Source organism: Pteropus medius, unplaced genomic scaffold (genome assembly GCF_902729225.1).
Source record: "Pteropus medius unplaced genomic scaffold, Ma_sr-lr_union100, whole genome shotgun sequence".
Lineage (NCBI taxonomy): Eukaryota > Metazoa > Chordata > Mammalia > Chiroptera > Pteropodidae > Pteropus > Pteropus medius.
The window spans coordinates 1,477,930-1,494,402 of record NW_024349803.1 but is presented as its reverse complement, the minus strand read 5'-3'; the positions used below and the strand labels follow the sequence as shown (position 1 = coordinate 1,494,402).

Sequence of the window (16,473 nt, the reverse complement as noted above, 5' to 3'; positions counted from 1 at the left end):
AAATGAGATAATGTATCCAAAATGTTATAGGTCACATCTAACATTTAATAGGTGCCCATTTGAGTCTTTCTGGCACTCAAGTCGGTTTTTGAGGTATATTTTCCACAGAAAAACACTCTACTCATGACCACTCAGCTGTGTTAGGACTTTTATGGCCTGGCTTGAAGACCTACCATTTTTTAAGAGACCTTGTTAGGGGTTGATCCAGCCTTTTAAGTGCCACTCTGAGTAAAAGCTGTACTGTGGGGCAATAAAGATCAGCTTTGTGACAAGCAAGCAGCTGCTGTTAAATTCAGTCTTCTTGGGTACACCCTTGTCTCCTACCTCTATGTCCAGTCTTGTCTTCTCTTAAACAGCTCTCCATGTTCCTGTGGGCTCACTATTTGCCTACTCCACTGCCAACCTCCGATGGTGCCGTCATTTCAGACTGAGCTATATTTAGAGTCTCTGCCATCTTATCCTGTTAATGACCCCATACTCGTCCCAGCCTCCACTTTGTCAAACCCTCATGCTACAGAGCAGTAACCCAGCCAGTTAAGGGAGAACTTCATTCAGGATCTGGGAAGCACCCTGGGGGTGGTTCTATTTGAGTGACTTGCTGTATTGCTGGCCACCTTCCCTCTCACCACCCGCTGGAAAGACCTGTCACCTCAGGGGAGGGAGACCACCATGGACTAATTGGGGATCTTGTAAAATCTCCATACTACTGAGTCATACATGCTGTCTTGGACAAGGTCTTTTGGAAAATTGGAAGGTATCTGCAGCCCCGAGCAGATGCCAAGAACACTGGTAGTGTGGGAGGCCAGCAAGCTTGGCAGGTGAACGTGATAATATTTGCCACTCCTCCTAACATTGAGTGCACTAGAACTCTTGGTAATACCCACAATGCTCACCCGGGTACCGGCTGTGAGGCAGTAGGAGGAGACCAGGTATTTCATGTGTCTAAAAGGTGCATGGCGGCTCCAGATATGGACTGCTTGCGATATGCCAAATGCTTTGACATCTCCAAAATCAAATTACCTTTTTGCAATAGAGGGAGAACACTGAGGTCCAGAGAGGTAAGGTCAATTCCCTAAGGTCAGACATTCCTGGCAGAGCTAGGGATTTTGTTTTGTTTTTGAATAATTCCTTGAGGTGACATTCACATAACATAAAATTAACGATTTAAAAATGGACACTTCAGGGACACTTAGTACATTCATAATGTTGTACAACTAGCACCTCTAATTCCAAAACATTTCCATTGCTTTAAGGTAAAACCTCATACCCGTTACATCCCACCCTCCTCTTGGTCCCCAAAGCCAGGTACTAACTTAGGTGTATTGGTCCTTCCTCTACTGTGCCTACGAATAACCATAAAAACGTGACCCGCAAAGGGGTCAGTCTGACCTTGTCTTCCTTTCTTCTCAGCGCCCTGTGGGGGAGACCTGACGGGACCATCGGGGGTCATCCTGTCTCCAAATTACCCCGAACCCTACCCACCGGGCAAGGAGTGTGACTGGAAAGTGACCGTCTCGCCGGACTACGTCATCGCCCTGGTATTTAACATGTATGTACCTTTCCCCTGAGTGGGAGACTGAAAGGTTCGGAGCAGCTAGGGGTTTCAGACCCGGGTGTCCAGGCGAGTAGACACACGTCTCCTGTGAGCAGAGTTCTGCATTCCACGGGAGGTATGGGAGTCCGAAAAAGCAGAGAAATTGCGTTTACGGAGTGTTTCCTCTGAGGTTTCACATATATCTTATTTAGTCCTTATCATGACTTATGAAGTAGTTATTATTATTATTTTATTATTTTCTTTTTTTATCTCTGAAGATGTTGAGGTTCAGAAAGTAGGGAGGGCCGTGCTGGATCCTTTCGTGCTGCCCGCCTGCATTTTCCTCCTCTGCTCTCGGCTAGCTCCTGCCAGCAGCACACTCCCCAGCGTACAAACAGGCTCGGGTTTTTCTCAGGGGCTCCCCCATCTAGCTCCTGCACTATGTTCTTTATTCCTTTTAGCAGCAAGGTCTTCAAAAGAATTGTCTCAGCTTTCCTCTCTTTTCTCCCCTCCTGTTTCTTCCCAAACCACCGAAATCTGGTCTCTGCTTCCACGGTTCCACTGGCAACTCCTCTGATACAAGGCACCAACAAACTCCTGGTTGCCAAACAAAATGGAACTTTCCACGTTTCATCCTCTGGCACCTCTTGTTCCCTCCCTTCGTCCTCACCCTGCGTTTTCCCCTTGGGTTTTGTGAAGTTCTTCCCCTCTAGTTCTCCAACTTCTTCTGTGACTTCGCGCCTTCCTTTTCATGCCTCTCATCCTTTGCCAGGAAATATCATAGGCCTTCTTTTCTTCTCATCCACACTGCCTTCCTGGATAAGCTCATGCACTCCCATGGCTTTTGTCTCATAAATGAGAGACTCTCCTTCCAGACTTTTCTTTTGAGCTGCAGCTTCCTATATCCAACTGTTGGATGTCTCTGTCTGGTGCCTGCAGCTACCTCAGCTGCCACACCGTAAGCATGTCGCTCTCCCCGCAAACGAGCTCTATTGTGAACATTGGGGAGTGGCGCCATCGTCCACTTTTACTGCTTCTTCTGTTAGTGACCAAGGCGTGGGGTCTGTGCTGCCTTAACACACTTCGTATTTTCCCGTCTTCTCCATCCTCCCAGCTACTATCTTGATGAAGCCCTATTATTTCTGCCACAGTCTCCTAACTGGTTCCTCTGCCCCCATCTTGCCTCCCATGCCAATCTCTCCTTTAGCTAGGTGTCAGAGTGTTCCTGTCATGCAAAGCTGTTCAAATAACCACCACATTTTCCATCTTAACACACGATAATATACTCCTCGGCAATAAAAAGGAATGAACTACTGATACATGCAACAACATGGATGAATCTCCGAACATCACACTGAGTGAAAGGAAATAGACACACACAAAAAGTATGATTCCACTTGTATGACATTTTAGGATCAACAAAACTAATGTATGGTGAGAAAAATCTGTTTAGTGGTGGCTTCTGGCATGGGGAAGATTTACTGAGAAGGGGTTCCTGCAAACTTGGGATGGTAGAAATATTCTGGGTCTTGAAATATATGTCAGAACTGATAGAGGGGTACACTTAATAGCTAATCATTTTACAGTGTATAAATTATACCTCAATTTAAAAGCAAAGAAACAACAAACAAATAGATCTCTTATTTTAAAATCCTAAAGGACTCCTTCCCTATCAAGTAAAGTCCAAACTTTTGAGTTTCACTCCAAGCGATCTGGCCCCTGCCTACCTCTCTACTCGGTCCCCCGACCCCATCCTAACCCCTGAGCTGCAGCCAGACTGAAGTACTAGCAGTTTCCAAGACTATTTCATGCCCTTGTGACTTTGCCTCTGCTTCTCCCTTCACAGTGGCCTCCTTGTCCCTCCTCGTCTAACCACTGAGTGTCTTTTTCATCTCCCAGGACTCAGCTCCAGTTTGGCTTCCACGAAAGCTTCATTTTCTCCTCCCCAAGGAACTTCATGTTGTGACCTTATTTGCCTATACCGACTTTAGACTGTGCTCTGTCATCTTCACATCCGTCACTTCCTTTAGCCCCATCGCCATCTCGAAAGGGTGGTGTCTGACATATCCCCATGTCCTGAGCACCTCGCACAGCGCCCAGCATATTCGGGCACTCAGATAAAATCTGATGACTCACGGAAGGCAGGGACAGTAGGAAGGCAGTTAGGAAAGAGCGGAACCATAATTTGTGACCAAGACTTACCCATTCCCAAACCCTTCCCTGGTAACTTGTGGAACAGCAAATGGGTGGAAGCTGAATTATGGGGGCAAGAAGACCATCACCACCCAGCAATGATGGGGTGACACTGCGGCTGACACGAGTGTGAGAGGGTGCCATGTGGGAAGGGGACCAGTGCACATCTGGCCCTACTCTCCCATCTCTTCTCTCTGCCAGCCCTGCCCCTTTTGCCCTAGAGATGCCGTGGCCCCCTCTGTCTGCCATATGTCTCAGCCAAAGGTTAGAACCGCATTTCATTCTCAGTCCAGCCAAATCGAGGGTCACAGCCTGTGGCTGGGCTATGAATAAGTTTGCATCAGAAATCTGTTCTCTGCAAACTCCTTTGCTTTCATTCTGTTGTCTTCACCTTCGCATACTTGATTGGTACCAATTGCCTTTGTAGACATACATATCTAAGAGTAGAATCACTGCGACATAGGGCAAGCATATGTCCAGATCCAGTAGATATTGGGAAACAGTTTTCCAAAGCATTTGAACCAATTCAAACTCCCCCAGCAGAGTATGAGAGCTTCAGTGGCTCCACATTCTTGCTAATTTGTGGTATTTTCCATCATTTTCACTCTAGCCATTCCAGTGGGATAAATTACATTGGAGAACTCTAATATTCAATTTACTCAACTAAGAAAGTTTTTTAAATGGATTTTTCCATACTAGGGTCAGGATAGCTAAGAAAGAGGCACAGTTGTGGGTGCCAGAAGTGGGGTGGTAGCAGATCCTAAGGAGAGCTGAGAACTAGCCGGTGGATACAGGAAGGAAGCCAGAGTCCTCCGAGGGAACAGGCCCCTTCCTGCCCGGGAATGGCTCCCTGGGTGGCCCTTAATCTCTTGGGAAAGAAGATGCAGCATAGCATAATATAAAGATGTTTGAGGCAGAGAAGAGACCTGGGCTCTGGACCTACTCTGGCTGACCATTGGGTGACCACTGGTAACTCGTTTTCCCTTCTATGCACAGTATACTGAATATAGACAACAATATTGTACTGTAACCACCCAACTTGCTAAGAGACTAGATCACAATTATTCCAACCATTAAAAAGCAATGATCATTGTGACGTAATAGAGGTGCTCATTATCACTACAATGTCAATCATATTACAATATAGGAATGTGTGAGTCAACATATTGTATACCTTAAAATTACACAATGGCAAGTGTCAAATATATTTCAATTAAAATATTTTTTTAAGGAAAAGAGGATGTTAGGTTTGCAGCTCCAGCTTTCTGGATGCTGACTCTGGAATCTGCCTCCTCTGCCCCCGAGCCTACCTTATCCGTCTTTTCGTGCAGCTGGCAGGTCATGGGGCTTCATCCTGTCCCTCCCCACTGGGAATCCCGGGGGTTGGATGCCACTGGGATGGAGAGCTTGCTGTCTGGGAGGCCCTGTCCTTTGGCTGAGGCCAGTACGAGCCTTTCTTTGACCTTAGCGGGGTGGGGACGGGATGTTTTTGTTCCCCAGCTTTAACTTGGAGCCCGGCTACGACTTCCTTCATATCTACGACGGACGAGACTCTCTCAGCCCTCTCATAGGAAGCTTCTATGGCTCCCAGCTGCCAGGCCGCATCGAGAGCAGCAGCAACAGCCTCTTCCTCGCCTTCCGCAGCGACGCCTCAGTGAGCAATGCTGGCTTCGTCATCGACTACACAGGTAAGGACCCTGGTGGCAGAGACTACTGAGGGCAGGGCCATCCAGACCTGGCAGCGGGGAAGCTGGAGGGTAGTGAGGAGCGCATTGGGCTGCTTCACAGGGGGCCCACGCCAATCCTGGCGCCACTGCCACCTGCCAAGCACTTGCCTTCCCTGTGGCCCTCCAGGTGGCTTAGCCTTTCACACCCATGTGCCCCAGGCCTGGGGAGAAAAGGGCCAGCATTCTCCTTACACCTCATTTCTATTTCTACATCTTTACTCTTTTCTCCTTTATCTGTGATGGTCATTCCTAGGTCTTTCTCAGTCTCACAACCTCAGCCCGTACATATCAACTAACATCTTCCTGGTCACTCCCCTGCATTTGCTGAGGCTCAATCTTCTTCTCTACTCCAAAGCCTCCCACCACCCTGGGTAACTTTAGAGCCCATGAGGACAACCCATCCAACTCCTGGGGTCACAATGCCTGGACTTCTGTCCCAAGGACACTCCTTGGCCATACTCTGGATGCTTTCTGATACTTCTTGATCACAGTTCCTCATCCCTCTAGCTCCCCCATCCTTTTATTCTCATTGCACTTTTAGATTAACCAAGACAGATTGAATCGTGGAGGGATCAAGAGCAGAGGGTGGCAGATTTTTTCTTAAAGGGCCAAAGAGGAAACAACTTAGGCTACGAGCCACATCATCCACAGCCACTCAGCTCTGCCACTGTAGCACTAAAGCAGCCAAAGAGAGAATATGAAGGAATGGGTGTGGCTGTGTTCCAGGAGAAATCTACTTGCAAACAACAGGCCTGGTCAAGATTGTCTGATTAACTGAATTCAGGGCTCATGCTTTCCACTTAGCAGCTGTGTGAACTTGGGCAAGATAATTTAATCACTTGAAAACTTCATTTCCTCTTCTATAAAATGATGGTGGAATAATTCCTATCTCACAGAAATATAAAGATCGATGAGATTCATGCATCAAAGCTCTTGGTGCGGCGCCTGACACATCTCAAGCATTCCGTAATGGTCAGGTAGTGGCTGTCTTAGTCGTAAGGGCAGTTCCCGGCTCTCAAGCACTCCACTTTCTTCCACTCTGTTATTCTCTTTTTGACCTTTTCTTCTTCCCTAATTATCCCAGAAACCATTATCCAAATTCTAGCTCCATTTCTTGCTTGATTTGTGAGCTTGGCAAGTTATCTCTTGGAGCCCATTTCTCCATCTATGAAATGGTGGTAATAATAATTATGTTGCAGAAGGTTAAAATTAAAAGATATTATGTACTCTCATATGTATGAGTATAATATTCAGTATGTACTAAACACTCTACAGATACTCCAGAGATGATCGATTTTGTTATTGTTACTGTAACCCAAGTTCACCCAAGCCTCATCAGCCTGTGTGTACAAATGGAGTCACATTACCAGTTAAAATTAAAAAGTTTCTGGCTCATGTCCCCAATTGCATAACATAGAACCTCAGCAACCTTTTAAAGTGCCCTTTAATTAAATATTTTTGGCAACTCCTGAGAATATCTCATATGGGATCACAAATAATATCAATCACAATAACAGCTAATTTAGTGTCTATCAACAGCTGGCATTGTCCTAAGCAATTTCCATCCGTCAACTCCCAAAAATCTTTGTAACTATCAATTGTCTGCTGTTTGTCTGCTGTTACAGTTCTAGAAGGCACCCGGTGTACAGATGAGAGAACGTTTTGCTTGTGGTCTTCTTTCCTTGTGTGGCTGGCCTGAGAAGTGGGTATTTTGCCATCCTCTCTTCCTCTGGACACCTGTCATTCGATAAACCTACTGTATTCAAACCTTTCTCCACGTGCTGATATCAGAACGAACTCTATCTCAGGCTGTGGAATTCTAACAGAAGGCTCGACTTCGACACAGCCTGGGACCCCGTCACTCCAGCCCCTGCTCTTATCATCGTCATCATTTTTCTTATTATTCCCCTCTCTAATCACACCCTCATCAGTACCCTCAATTATCCTTCCCTGTGGGCCTTCAATTGGGTAGACCTTAAAAAACTGCACCCTTTGTTACAACCACACCCAAGTGGCTGAGCATAGCAAGAAAAAAAATCACACAAACATGGCACTTGGAGCCACCTCAGATAATATCCTTTAACCCCAGCCAAGCCTTAGCAACCACCAGAGCGACTTCTGACTTGTCCTACCAGAGGCTTGTCCGTGGTGTAGATTCTGAAATTTCATACCAAATGTCACCACATACAAGACGATTTCATTTCACCATCCCTGGGTATAGTAAGTTACCGGGTCGAAAATCTCTCAGCTTCCTCCCTAGTCATCTTGCTCATGGTCACCTGGCTGTGGCCGCCTCTCTCACAGGTCTTCTCCGCTGACTCCCTGGGCTAGAGCCACACCCCCAGGTCCTCTTTCTCAAAGAAGCCCTTTGCACTTTCCACTGTTGGCCCAAGACCATATCTAGAGGGGTCCTCAGGTCCAAAACACAGCCCCAGAGAATAAGGCCTAGTCAGCTGTCATGGGAGCCAGCCAAGTGGCTGAAGGAAGCCAGTTACTGAGGAACGGGGAGAGGTGAGGCACAGCCACCTCCTTATTAGGATCTGTGGTACCAGTACCAAGATAAATGTGTCTTTTAGGGGCAGGAGATACCTGGTGATACCTGGAGCTGCCTTCCATCCTTCTCAGATTGTACATCCCCTAATATTAGTCACCCCTCTACTGTGTCTTTCAGTGTCTGGTTAGGTAATCCATTTGCTGGGAGCCAGGAACCTCTGCCTTACCCTGTGGTCTCCTTTTTCTTATCCCAAGATTCCTGGATGCCTGGAATGGGTCTACTCTGCTACCTCAACGATATTCCCCCATGTTCAATATCTTCATAAGGGTGGCCTCCATCCCTAATTAACTGGAAGGCATTAAACAAGTTGCTTAATTTCTCTGAGCATTGCCTCCAAATCTTTCAAAGAGGGACAGTGTACTGTGTGAAAAAGTGGTGGTAAGGTGTGGTAAATGGGCTCAGCACCTTACAGAGTGCCCGGTGCTGGTAGGTACTTGGTACATACTTATCCACCCTCTTCCATCTCATTGCTTGTTTCCTATATAATGGTTGTTTCATTTGCTCTGCCCTTGTGTGGAAGGGGGAATGGTTTGTACCTGTCTTCATGGGGCTAGCCCTGTAGAGCTAGGTACATTTTCTCATTTGATCATTGAAAATTATAAGGTGTGATTATGATGTTTTGCACACCTATATGTATGAGGGTTGAATACAGGCATACCTCAGAGGTTTTGTGGGCCTGATTCTAGACCACTGCAATAAAGTGAATCAGACAATTTTTTTTGTTTCCTAGTGCATATAAAAGTTATATTTATACTGTACTGTAGTCTGTTAAGTACACTATAGCATTGTCTAAAAAAACAATGTACCTATTTTAATTTAAAATATTTTATTGCTAAAAAATGCTAACCCTCACCTGAGCCTTCAGGGAGTTCTAGTCTTTTTGCTGGCAGAGGGTCTCGCCTCGATTTTGTGGCCGCTGACTGACTGGGGTGGTGGTTGCTGAAGGACAGGGTAGCTTTGGCACTTACTTAAAATAAGACAGTGAAGTTTGCTCTATCTATTGACTCGTTCTTTCATTTAAACACTTAGAGGCTATTGTAGGATTATTAATTGGCCTAATTTTAATATCATTGTTGTGTCTTGGGGAATAGGGAGGCCTGGGGAGAGGGAGAGAGATGAGGGTACTGCTGGTCGGTAGAGCAGTCAGAGCACACACATTTATTGATGAAATTCACCATCTTCTACGGGTGCAATTTGTGGCACTCTCACCCAAAAATATTATAACGGTAAAATTCAAACAATACAGAAGCTTATAAGATGTACTCTAAATACCTATCAGCCTCTATAACTACCATCATCTGAGTACCATCAGTAACGATTTGTTATCTCATTCCAGATATTTTATGTAACTAAAAGTAACATAAATTCTAGACTAGGGGTTGGCAAATTTTTCCTGTAAAAGGCCAGATAGTAAATATTTTAGGCTTAGCAAGCCAGTTAGGCTCTGTAGCATCCGCTCAACTCCGTTGTTATAATGCTAAAACAGCCATAGACAATATGTAAACAAATGGGCATGGCTCTGTGCCAATAAAACTTTATTTGCAAAAGCAGGCAGGGAGTCTGTGAACTGTAGTTTGGTGATCCCTGTTCTATATGAATGGGATAACATCATATGTACTAATCTAACATGGATGGTTATTGTTTGTTTGTTTGTTTGTTTGTTTGTTTGCTTTGTTTTGTTTTTTGCCCAACAATAATATAGATCTTGGACATCTTTCCATGTCAGTATTCAAAGACTTCCACCATTCTTTTTAAAGGCTGCTTGTATTTCAGTGGTGGCTCTGATTCAACCTTTTAAACCAGTTCTTTACTGGTTGAGTGTTTGGGCTGTCATTTTCAATCTTTGCTATTAGAATGTTTGGAAATAACCCTCATTTAATAGGACAAAAAGAAGCTGCTTCTTTTAATTTCCTCATTTTGGAGGGCTTGGGTTTTATTCATTATTATCATCACGATGTTTTAGTCATTTGGTTTTAGCATTCACAGCTAAGCTCTGGTTTGGCAAGCTGAAGACCTGATTTTGGTCTTAATTCTACCAATTAATAGTTGAATGGCTTGGAAAACTTATTCAGCCTCTCTGATCATCACATTCCTCATTGATAACCTGAACAGGAACATACCTGGCCCTGCCTGCTTCAGAGGCCATTGTGATATACAAATGAGGTAACAGATTGAAAAGTGCTTTGAAAATTATAAAGTGATATTCATATGTAAGATGCTATCATCATTATCATTATCTGTATCATCATAATTAATGTGATAATGTTGGAATGGTGAGCTCTTGCTCTGATGTGTAGCTATAGAACAGAGTCTGTAGTTGGAATCTTTGATGTGGTTGTTGATTTTCCAAGCCTTGAGGTATTCGGCAAATCAGTTCAGCATTCATTTATTAAGCCTCTATTGTGTGCCAAATAGAGCCAGCCCTAGTGCCAGCTCCTGTGCTTGTTGCCTGGGTTACAAGAAGAACAGGTGATGGTCTCTTGTCCTCTAGGAGTTCAGAACCCACTGGAAAGAAACACACTTACCTAAACTACTAATACAGTCTCATAAAAAAGAAAAACAGAATTCTACCAGAGAGGTGAAATTCAGGAAACTTGCTCAGGAGAGAATGGTCTTGAAAAGTGTAAGTTTGCTGTACAGGGAAGGGAAGGAAGGACTTTCTGGCATTGTGTAGAGTTCCAGGGCGGTCATATCCAGCTGGGGTCCAATGCCAGTGCAGCGGTTACCTAAAAGCACAGTTGCTTCTATGAGGTAGACATTTATTCCCTTTCTGCAAAAGAAATCTGGAGACTGTCATCCAAGGCTGCTGAGCTGGCTCCGCCTAGGCTCCTTTTGTTCTTTCTGTTCTACCATGCTAGTATGTGGCTCCCACCCTCAAGGTTATCTCAGGGTCCACTGGAGGTCCAGCCATGACGTCTGAGTTCTAGACTCCGAGGAGGAAGGGAGTAAAGAAGGAAGGGCCAAAGCATTTTCTCAGCTAAGTCACCCTCCCTTGAGCAACTTTTCTAGAAATCCCATCATTATCCATTTAAGAAATATTTGTTAAGTGCCTACCATGTGCCAGCACTGGACTACAGTAGTGTCCTCATGGAACCTACATTCTAGTGGAGAGAGATAGAAAAAAATAAGGCAAATATATAACACATGAGATCGTGCTGATCCCAGTGCAGAGAAAAAGAAAAAAAAAGCAGGGAAGAGTGGTAGGGAGTGTTGGCGGGAGGAATATTGAAATTTTAAATAGCTGGTCGGGGAAGTGGCACCGAGAGAGAGACATTGAGTGAAGTCCTCAAAGAAGTGAGAAGAGGAGCCGTGAGGATGGGGGAACATTCTGTGCCCAGAGGCCAATGTGATTGGAGCAAAGTTACCAAAGGAACAATGGGAGTTGAGGCCATAGAGGGGAGGATTGGAGGCAGAATGTGCAGGGCCTTGTCAACCTATTAAGATTTTGGCTTTTACTCTTAATGAGACAGAAGGCTATTATCTGATCTGACTGTGTTTATATCTCCGACCAGACCTAGTTGTCCAGGAGGCTAGAAGGTGTCCATTGTAGTTGGCGCCTTGATACTCTTTATAAAATCTGGATTGTTATTTAAGGGGCAAGGGGAAATGAGTATTGGGTGCCACAGCTAGTTATGCTTCTAACGAGCTCTGTGAATTTGGTCCCAAGTTACTTAATTTATTGGAACTTCAAATAAGATTTGACCCAGTTTGAATTTATAAAAAGGACAGATGAAATATAAGACCTGGTGACAGTTCCCTGTCTCTCTGTGATTTGCATGCAGATCACCCATGGCAGGGTGTATTCTTGTCAGAGACATTAAGTTTAGGGGGAAGACAGATTTGATGTTGGGGTCAAGGGGACAGACACATCACAGGGCACACAATGAAACCACCAGGGAGTCCTCTACTAGGTGAGGGACCATTTTCTGGGTTCAACTTGAGTTTAAATTTAGTGGTCTATCTGGACTGCTCCACCCTTGATATGGGAAAAGACAAAGAGCAGGGCCCTCATCAGGGCCCCAGAGCACGCGTGGCTGGGCTCAGCAGGATCACAGATTCTCAGAGCCCTCTCCCATCAGTCAACCAGCTGATTGGCAGCTGAACGACACTCTCAAGTCATGGCTGCCTCTTGTATAGGTAGCTTAAAAGGCACCCAGGTGACAATGACAGCTGTCAGCAGATTTCCTCCTGAGCCATTCATTTCTGAACTCTGATCCCTTCTACTCTGGCTCTTTCCTCCTTAAATCTGCTCTTTGAATTTGAGTCCTTCTGCAAGGGCTGTCGGCACCTCCTCGTGAGCCCCCATCTCTAGACCTCTCTGTAGTGTAGCCTCCAGCACTCTGATGGAACCCAGTTGCATTTCCCTGATAATGGCCAGCCTCAGCTGTGTCCTGACACTGCCTAGCCCTGATGACAGACCTCTTAACCATGAGTGGTCCTGGAACAAGGAGGGTGAGGAAAGGCAGCAGGGGATGGAAGCGAATGTTGGCTCCCACCTGCTACTCAGGATTTCCTGCTGAAGGTGAGGGATGCTGTGAGTGCCCTTCTCCAGAGATTTGGGTCCCTGACTAGTCCTCTCAGTTGCTCAGGCAGCATCAAGTTCACTGTTGTCCAGTGCAGACGGACAGAGTGATGTCTGTTAGGTACATCCCTGGTACACCTGATTGGGAAGACATATAAACGTGATAGCCAAATGGAAAAATGCTGCTGTTTTAATTAACTAACCAGCACCCAATACACGAATGCAAAGCCTTGGAAAACTGTATTGGAGACCTGGACTTATCACAGAGGTTGACGTGGGGTTTCCTACTCCTCCTAAATATAAGTATTGGTACCCAGGCACTCAAAAGTGCCTGCAAGGTATGGGTATGACAGCCCCCAAAGCCGATGCCAGTTCCACCTATCTAGCCAGCAGCACAGTCGTAGGCAAAAGAAAGAGAAGGAAAGAGAATAGCCTCCAAAAGCCAGCCCTGCTTCCAGGAGACCGGAAGCTGAGGACGGCTGCCACGCTGAGTGTGGGCGATCGAAGATGAGCAAAGGTGGACTGTGCCTCAGCATTGACCTGCACCAGAGTGACCATGTCTGCAACTAAGACGTGATCCGAGACCATCGGCTCCCTCCAGTCAGAGCAGCCCGTCCTCCCCTGGGAGAGCGAGTCGATGGGTGAGAAAGGGCCTTCAAGGTTTAGCTGCAGCTCACTCCTTTGTAGGTCAGGGCGAGAATGTGGAGAGTGGAGGGGAAACTTCACTCTCCAAGGAGATTTTCAGCCCTAGAGTTCTATCCAAATTTAGAGATGTTTGCAGACCTGAAGGGACTAGGACCAGCAATTCCAAATCCCCTTTGTAGCTAGTCAGGTTCTCCTAATGGGTGCTACACTAATGGAAATTAAGCCACTAATGAGTCCTCTGTGTGTCTGTGCATGTATGTGTTTGTTTTTCTTTTGTTCCAGAAAACCCACGAGAGTCATGTTTCGATCCTGGTTCGATCAAAAATGGCACACGAGTGGGATCTGACCTGAAGCTAGGCTCCTCCATCACCTACTACTGCCATGGGGGCTATGAAATAGAGGGCTTCTCGACCCTGAGCTGCATCCTGGGGCCCGATGGGAAGCCTGTGTGGAACAATCCCCGGCCAGCGTGCACAGGTGGTGGAGCTGGGGGCTGGGGGGAGAGTCAGAGGGAGTAGGGTATGCCAGAGGCAGAAGGGGCTGTGGGCTCGAGGGAGGCGATGGTAGGACACGGTTCTCAGAGGTGCACTCCTGTGTTCACTGTGAATGAGAATGGCTGATAACTCAGCAGGTGTACCAGTCCCTGTCGATGTATCATCTCTCATAACATATGTCTTCAACAATGGCCCGCAGACATGCCAGCAGCTCATACCGGGGAGAAGGGAGTTAAAGATGACCTGGCTTGTTCCTGGGCCTAGGGAAGATCGTTGATAGGTCAGATGTGTAAAACTAAGGCTAGTGGGTAGGCTGAATATAGGGGGTCTGGGTTAGCCATCCAGTCCTGACAAGCAGATACTTCAAGAGCTTCAAGAGCATGGTGGCCACCTAAGTTGGAAAACAAGGAGGTGCCTTTGCCCAGGTGAAAGAATCTGGCTCTGAAGTCCACCCATTGTGGTACTGGGCACCATGGATGGGAACAGAAGGTGGCTGGGTCACATGGGCTGGCCTCTGCCAGTGGGGCTAATCTGGAGAAGTTTCAGCTCTCTACTCATGCAGACAGTAACTACCCAGATGCAGACATCAGCCGTGGGGGCAGCAGATCAGTTCTGGTTCTATTTGTAAGCAGAAGAGGTTCCTAAAATGCTCCTCAAGGCTATGCCTACAAGGACCACGCCAGCGTTAATAGTTAGAAAGCTAGGGCCGACACGTGCCCAAGAGGGTCCTCGATAGCATCAGGGTGGGTTTCAGGCCATGTGCCATGTCACGGATGGATGTTGTTCGGCAGAGCAGGGCAGTGTCCTCAGAATTCCCCTCCTTCACATTAGTGTCTGTGCGCCTCACGGCAGCCCTACCAGGTCCCTACCTGGGATTGAGCAGAACAGAGAATGAAGAGGCAATGAGAGGCCCACAGGGTCACCTGGCCCTCCATCTGATTTCTCTTTCAGCCCCCTGTGGGGGACAGTATGTGGGTTCAGACGGAGTGGTCTTGTCCCCGAACTACCCCCAGAACTACAGCAGTGGACAGATCTGTCTGTATTTTGTCACCGTGCCCAAGGATTATGGTATGAAGTTTTTTGTATGTTTATTTATATGTTTTCTGACTCCTTCCAACTCCTCAGGCCCTTCTCAATGGTATCTTTTCAATTGCACTCCCAATTTTATCCACTCCCATTGTGGGACTGGGCAGAACAGTCTCCCATATAGGACAACTGAGTGCAGATGCCATGAAGTGGGCTGTAGAATACACTCGGGACACATGAAAGAGGAAGGGCACAGTTAGCTGGGACCAAGGGGATGGGACTAATGAGGAGCTAGCCGGGCCTGAGGGAAGGCAGGGGACACCGGGCTACCCAGCATAGCCCAAGACTGAGTAGAGGCGCTACAGAGTCAGGCTGATTGGGACCCCAGGGGTGGCTGGCCAATGGAAAGGAAGAAGTGAGGAGCTGGATGGAACTAGGTGAGGGAGCTGGGAGCCACATCATTTGCTATTTCATCTGAGACCGAGAGCCTAAAGGATGAACAAGAAAAAAATAAGGAGCAGGCTCGTGCCCCGAGAAGACAGAGAAACCGCCAGATGCCAAGAATCCAAGGTAGAAGGAAGCCAGGCTCGTCACCTGGTTGGCAGTGGGGGCAGTCAAGAGTCCCGCCAGCTCTGGAAGATTCAGGATGTTCTTAAGGATTCAGGAAGGCCATTTGTACCTGGGCAATCAGGTCACCAGCCTGGCTGCTTTTTCCCTGGATCTCCTCTTTATAGGATTAAGAACTATTTCCAAACACTCTTCGTGTTGGATAGGCAAAAGGCATAGATGTATCCTGACCATTTAGGAGAAGGATGGGGCAGCCCTCAAAGAGCTGGCTGCTGATTCCCAGGAGATAGGATGGAGTGAGCACAGAGCAAGGCGGGATGTCATTCACCAAATATTTATTAAACATCTTTCAGGGACTACGCACTCTCCTGGGTATTGAGGTTGCCAAGATGAGGGAGACCTATTCCCTGCCCTCTGTAAACTCCCATAGCTCCAGCCATCATGCCTCTCCTGCCCCAGCCCCTCCCTGCAAACATGTGCATGTGCACACACTCCATAACATATTTAAGTGGCAGGAGCTTTTGACCTGTGGGATCACAAGTCCTGAAAGGTTGTCCAATCCAATCAGCCACCCAGAGCAGAAGCCTTGATAAGTGGGCTTGCAGTTTGTGCTCAAATTCCTCCAGTAATAAAAAGCTCACACCTTTGCAAGCAGTGAACCCCAAGGCTAGTCAGTTTCACTGAGCTCAAATCTGCATATGGAAATCTGGTTGTAGGAAGGGTGATGGCCTATCCTAAGCATCTTCCATTTGCCAATGATACTGAGCCCAGAGCATAGAGGCAGATTGTTCCTCTGAGTCTGGAATGCTTGTCCCCTGGCCTAGGTCTCAACTCTAATATCCTCTTCTCATAGATTTTTCTTTGATTCTCTATCTAGAGTGTCTGCCTCGTCCTATAGCTTTTACCTATTACACCTAAAACTTAACATTATCTGAAATTATCTTGTTCATCTATTTGCTTAAGTGTTTTGTTTTTCTGTTTTGATTGTGTCTTCTCACTAGAATGTACACTCCGTGAAAGCAGGAACTTTGCCTGTCCTGCTCACCTCTGCAGGGGAGAGCACCACCTCTCCTGCCACCACCCCAAACTCAGTACCCATTTTCAGGGCACCAAAATGTACCCTTCCTCCTGCTCCTCTGTCTATAACTTGAGATCTAAGAATCACTTACTCCATTCACTACTGTACTCATCATTACAAATGCTCTTTTCTC

General features: G+C 46.5%; 1 protein-coding gene across 7 annotated transcripts in view; it reads left to right on the top strand.

Moving 5' to 3' along the window:
• The window catches only part of CSMD2 (CUB and Sushi multiple domains 2), a 545,384-nt gene that overhangs the window by 426,759 nt on the left and 102,152 nt on the right, over positions 1–16,473 (top strand). For all 7 annotated transcript variants that reach the window (XM_039837029.1, XM_039837028.1, XM_039837026.1 and 4 more), the window contains 4 exons: positions 1,411–1,549; positions 5,228–5,415; positions 13,458–13,652; positions 14,621–14,737. In XM_039837029.1, the coding sequence (XP_039692963.1) occupies positions 1,411–1,549; positions 5,228–5,415; positions 13,458–13,652; positions 14,621–14,737 (639 nt within the window). The remainder of the gene's footprint in view (positions 1–1,410; positions 1,550–5,227; positions 5,416–13,457; positions 13,653–14,620; positions 14,738–16,473) is intronic.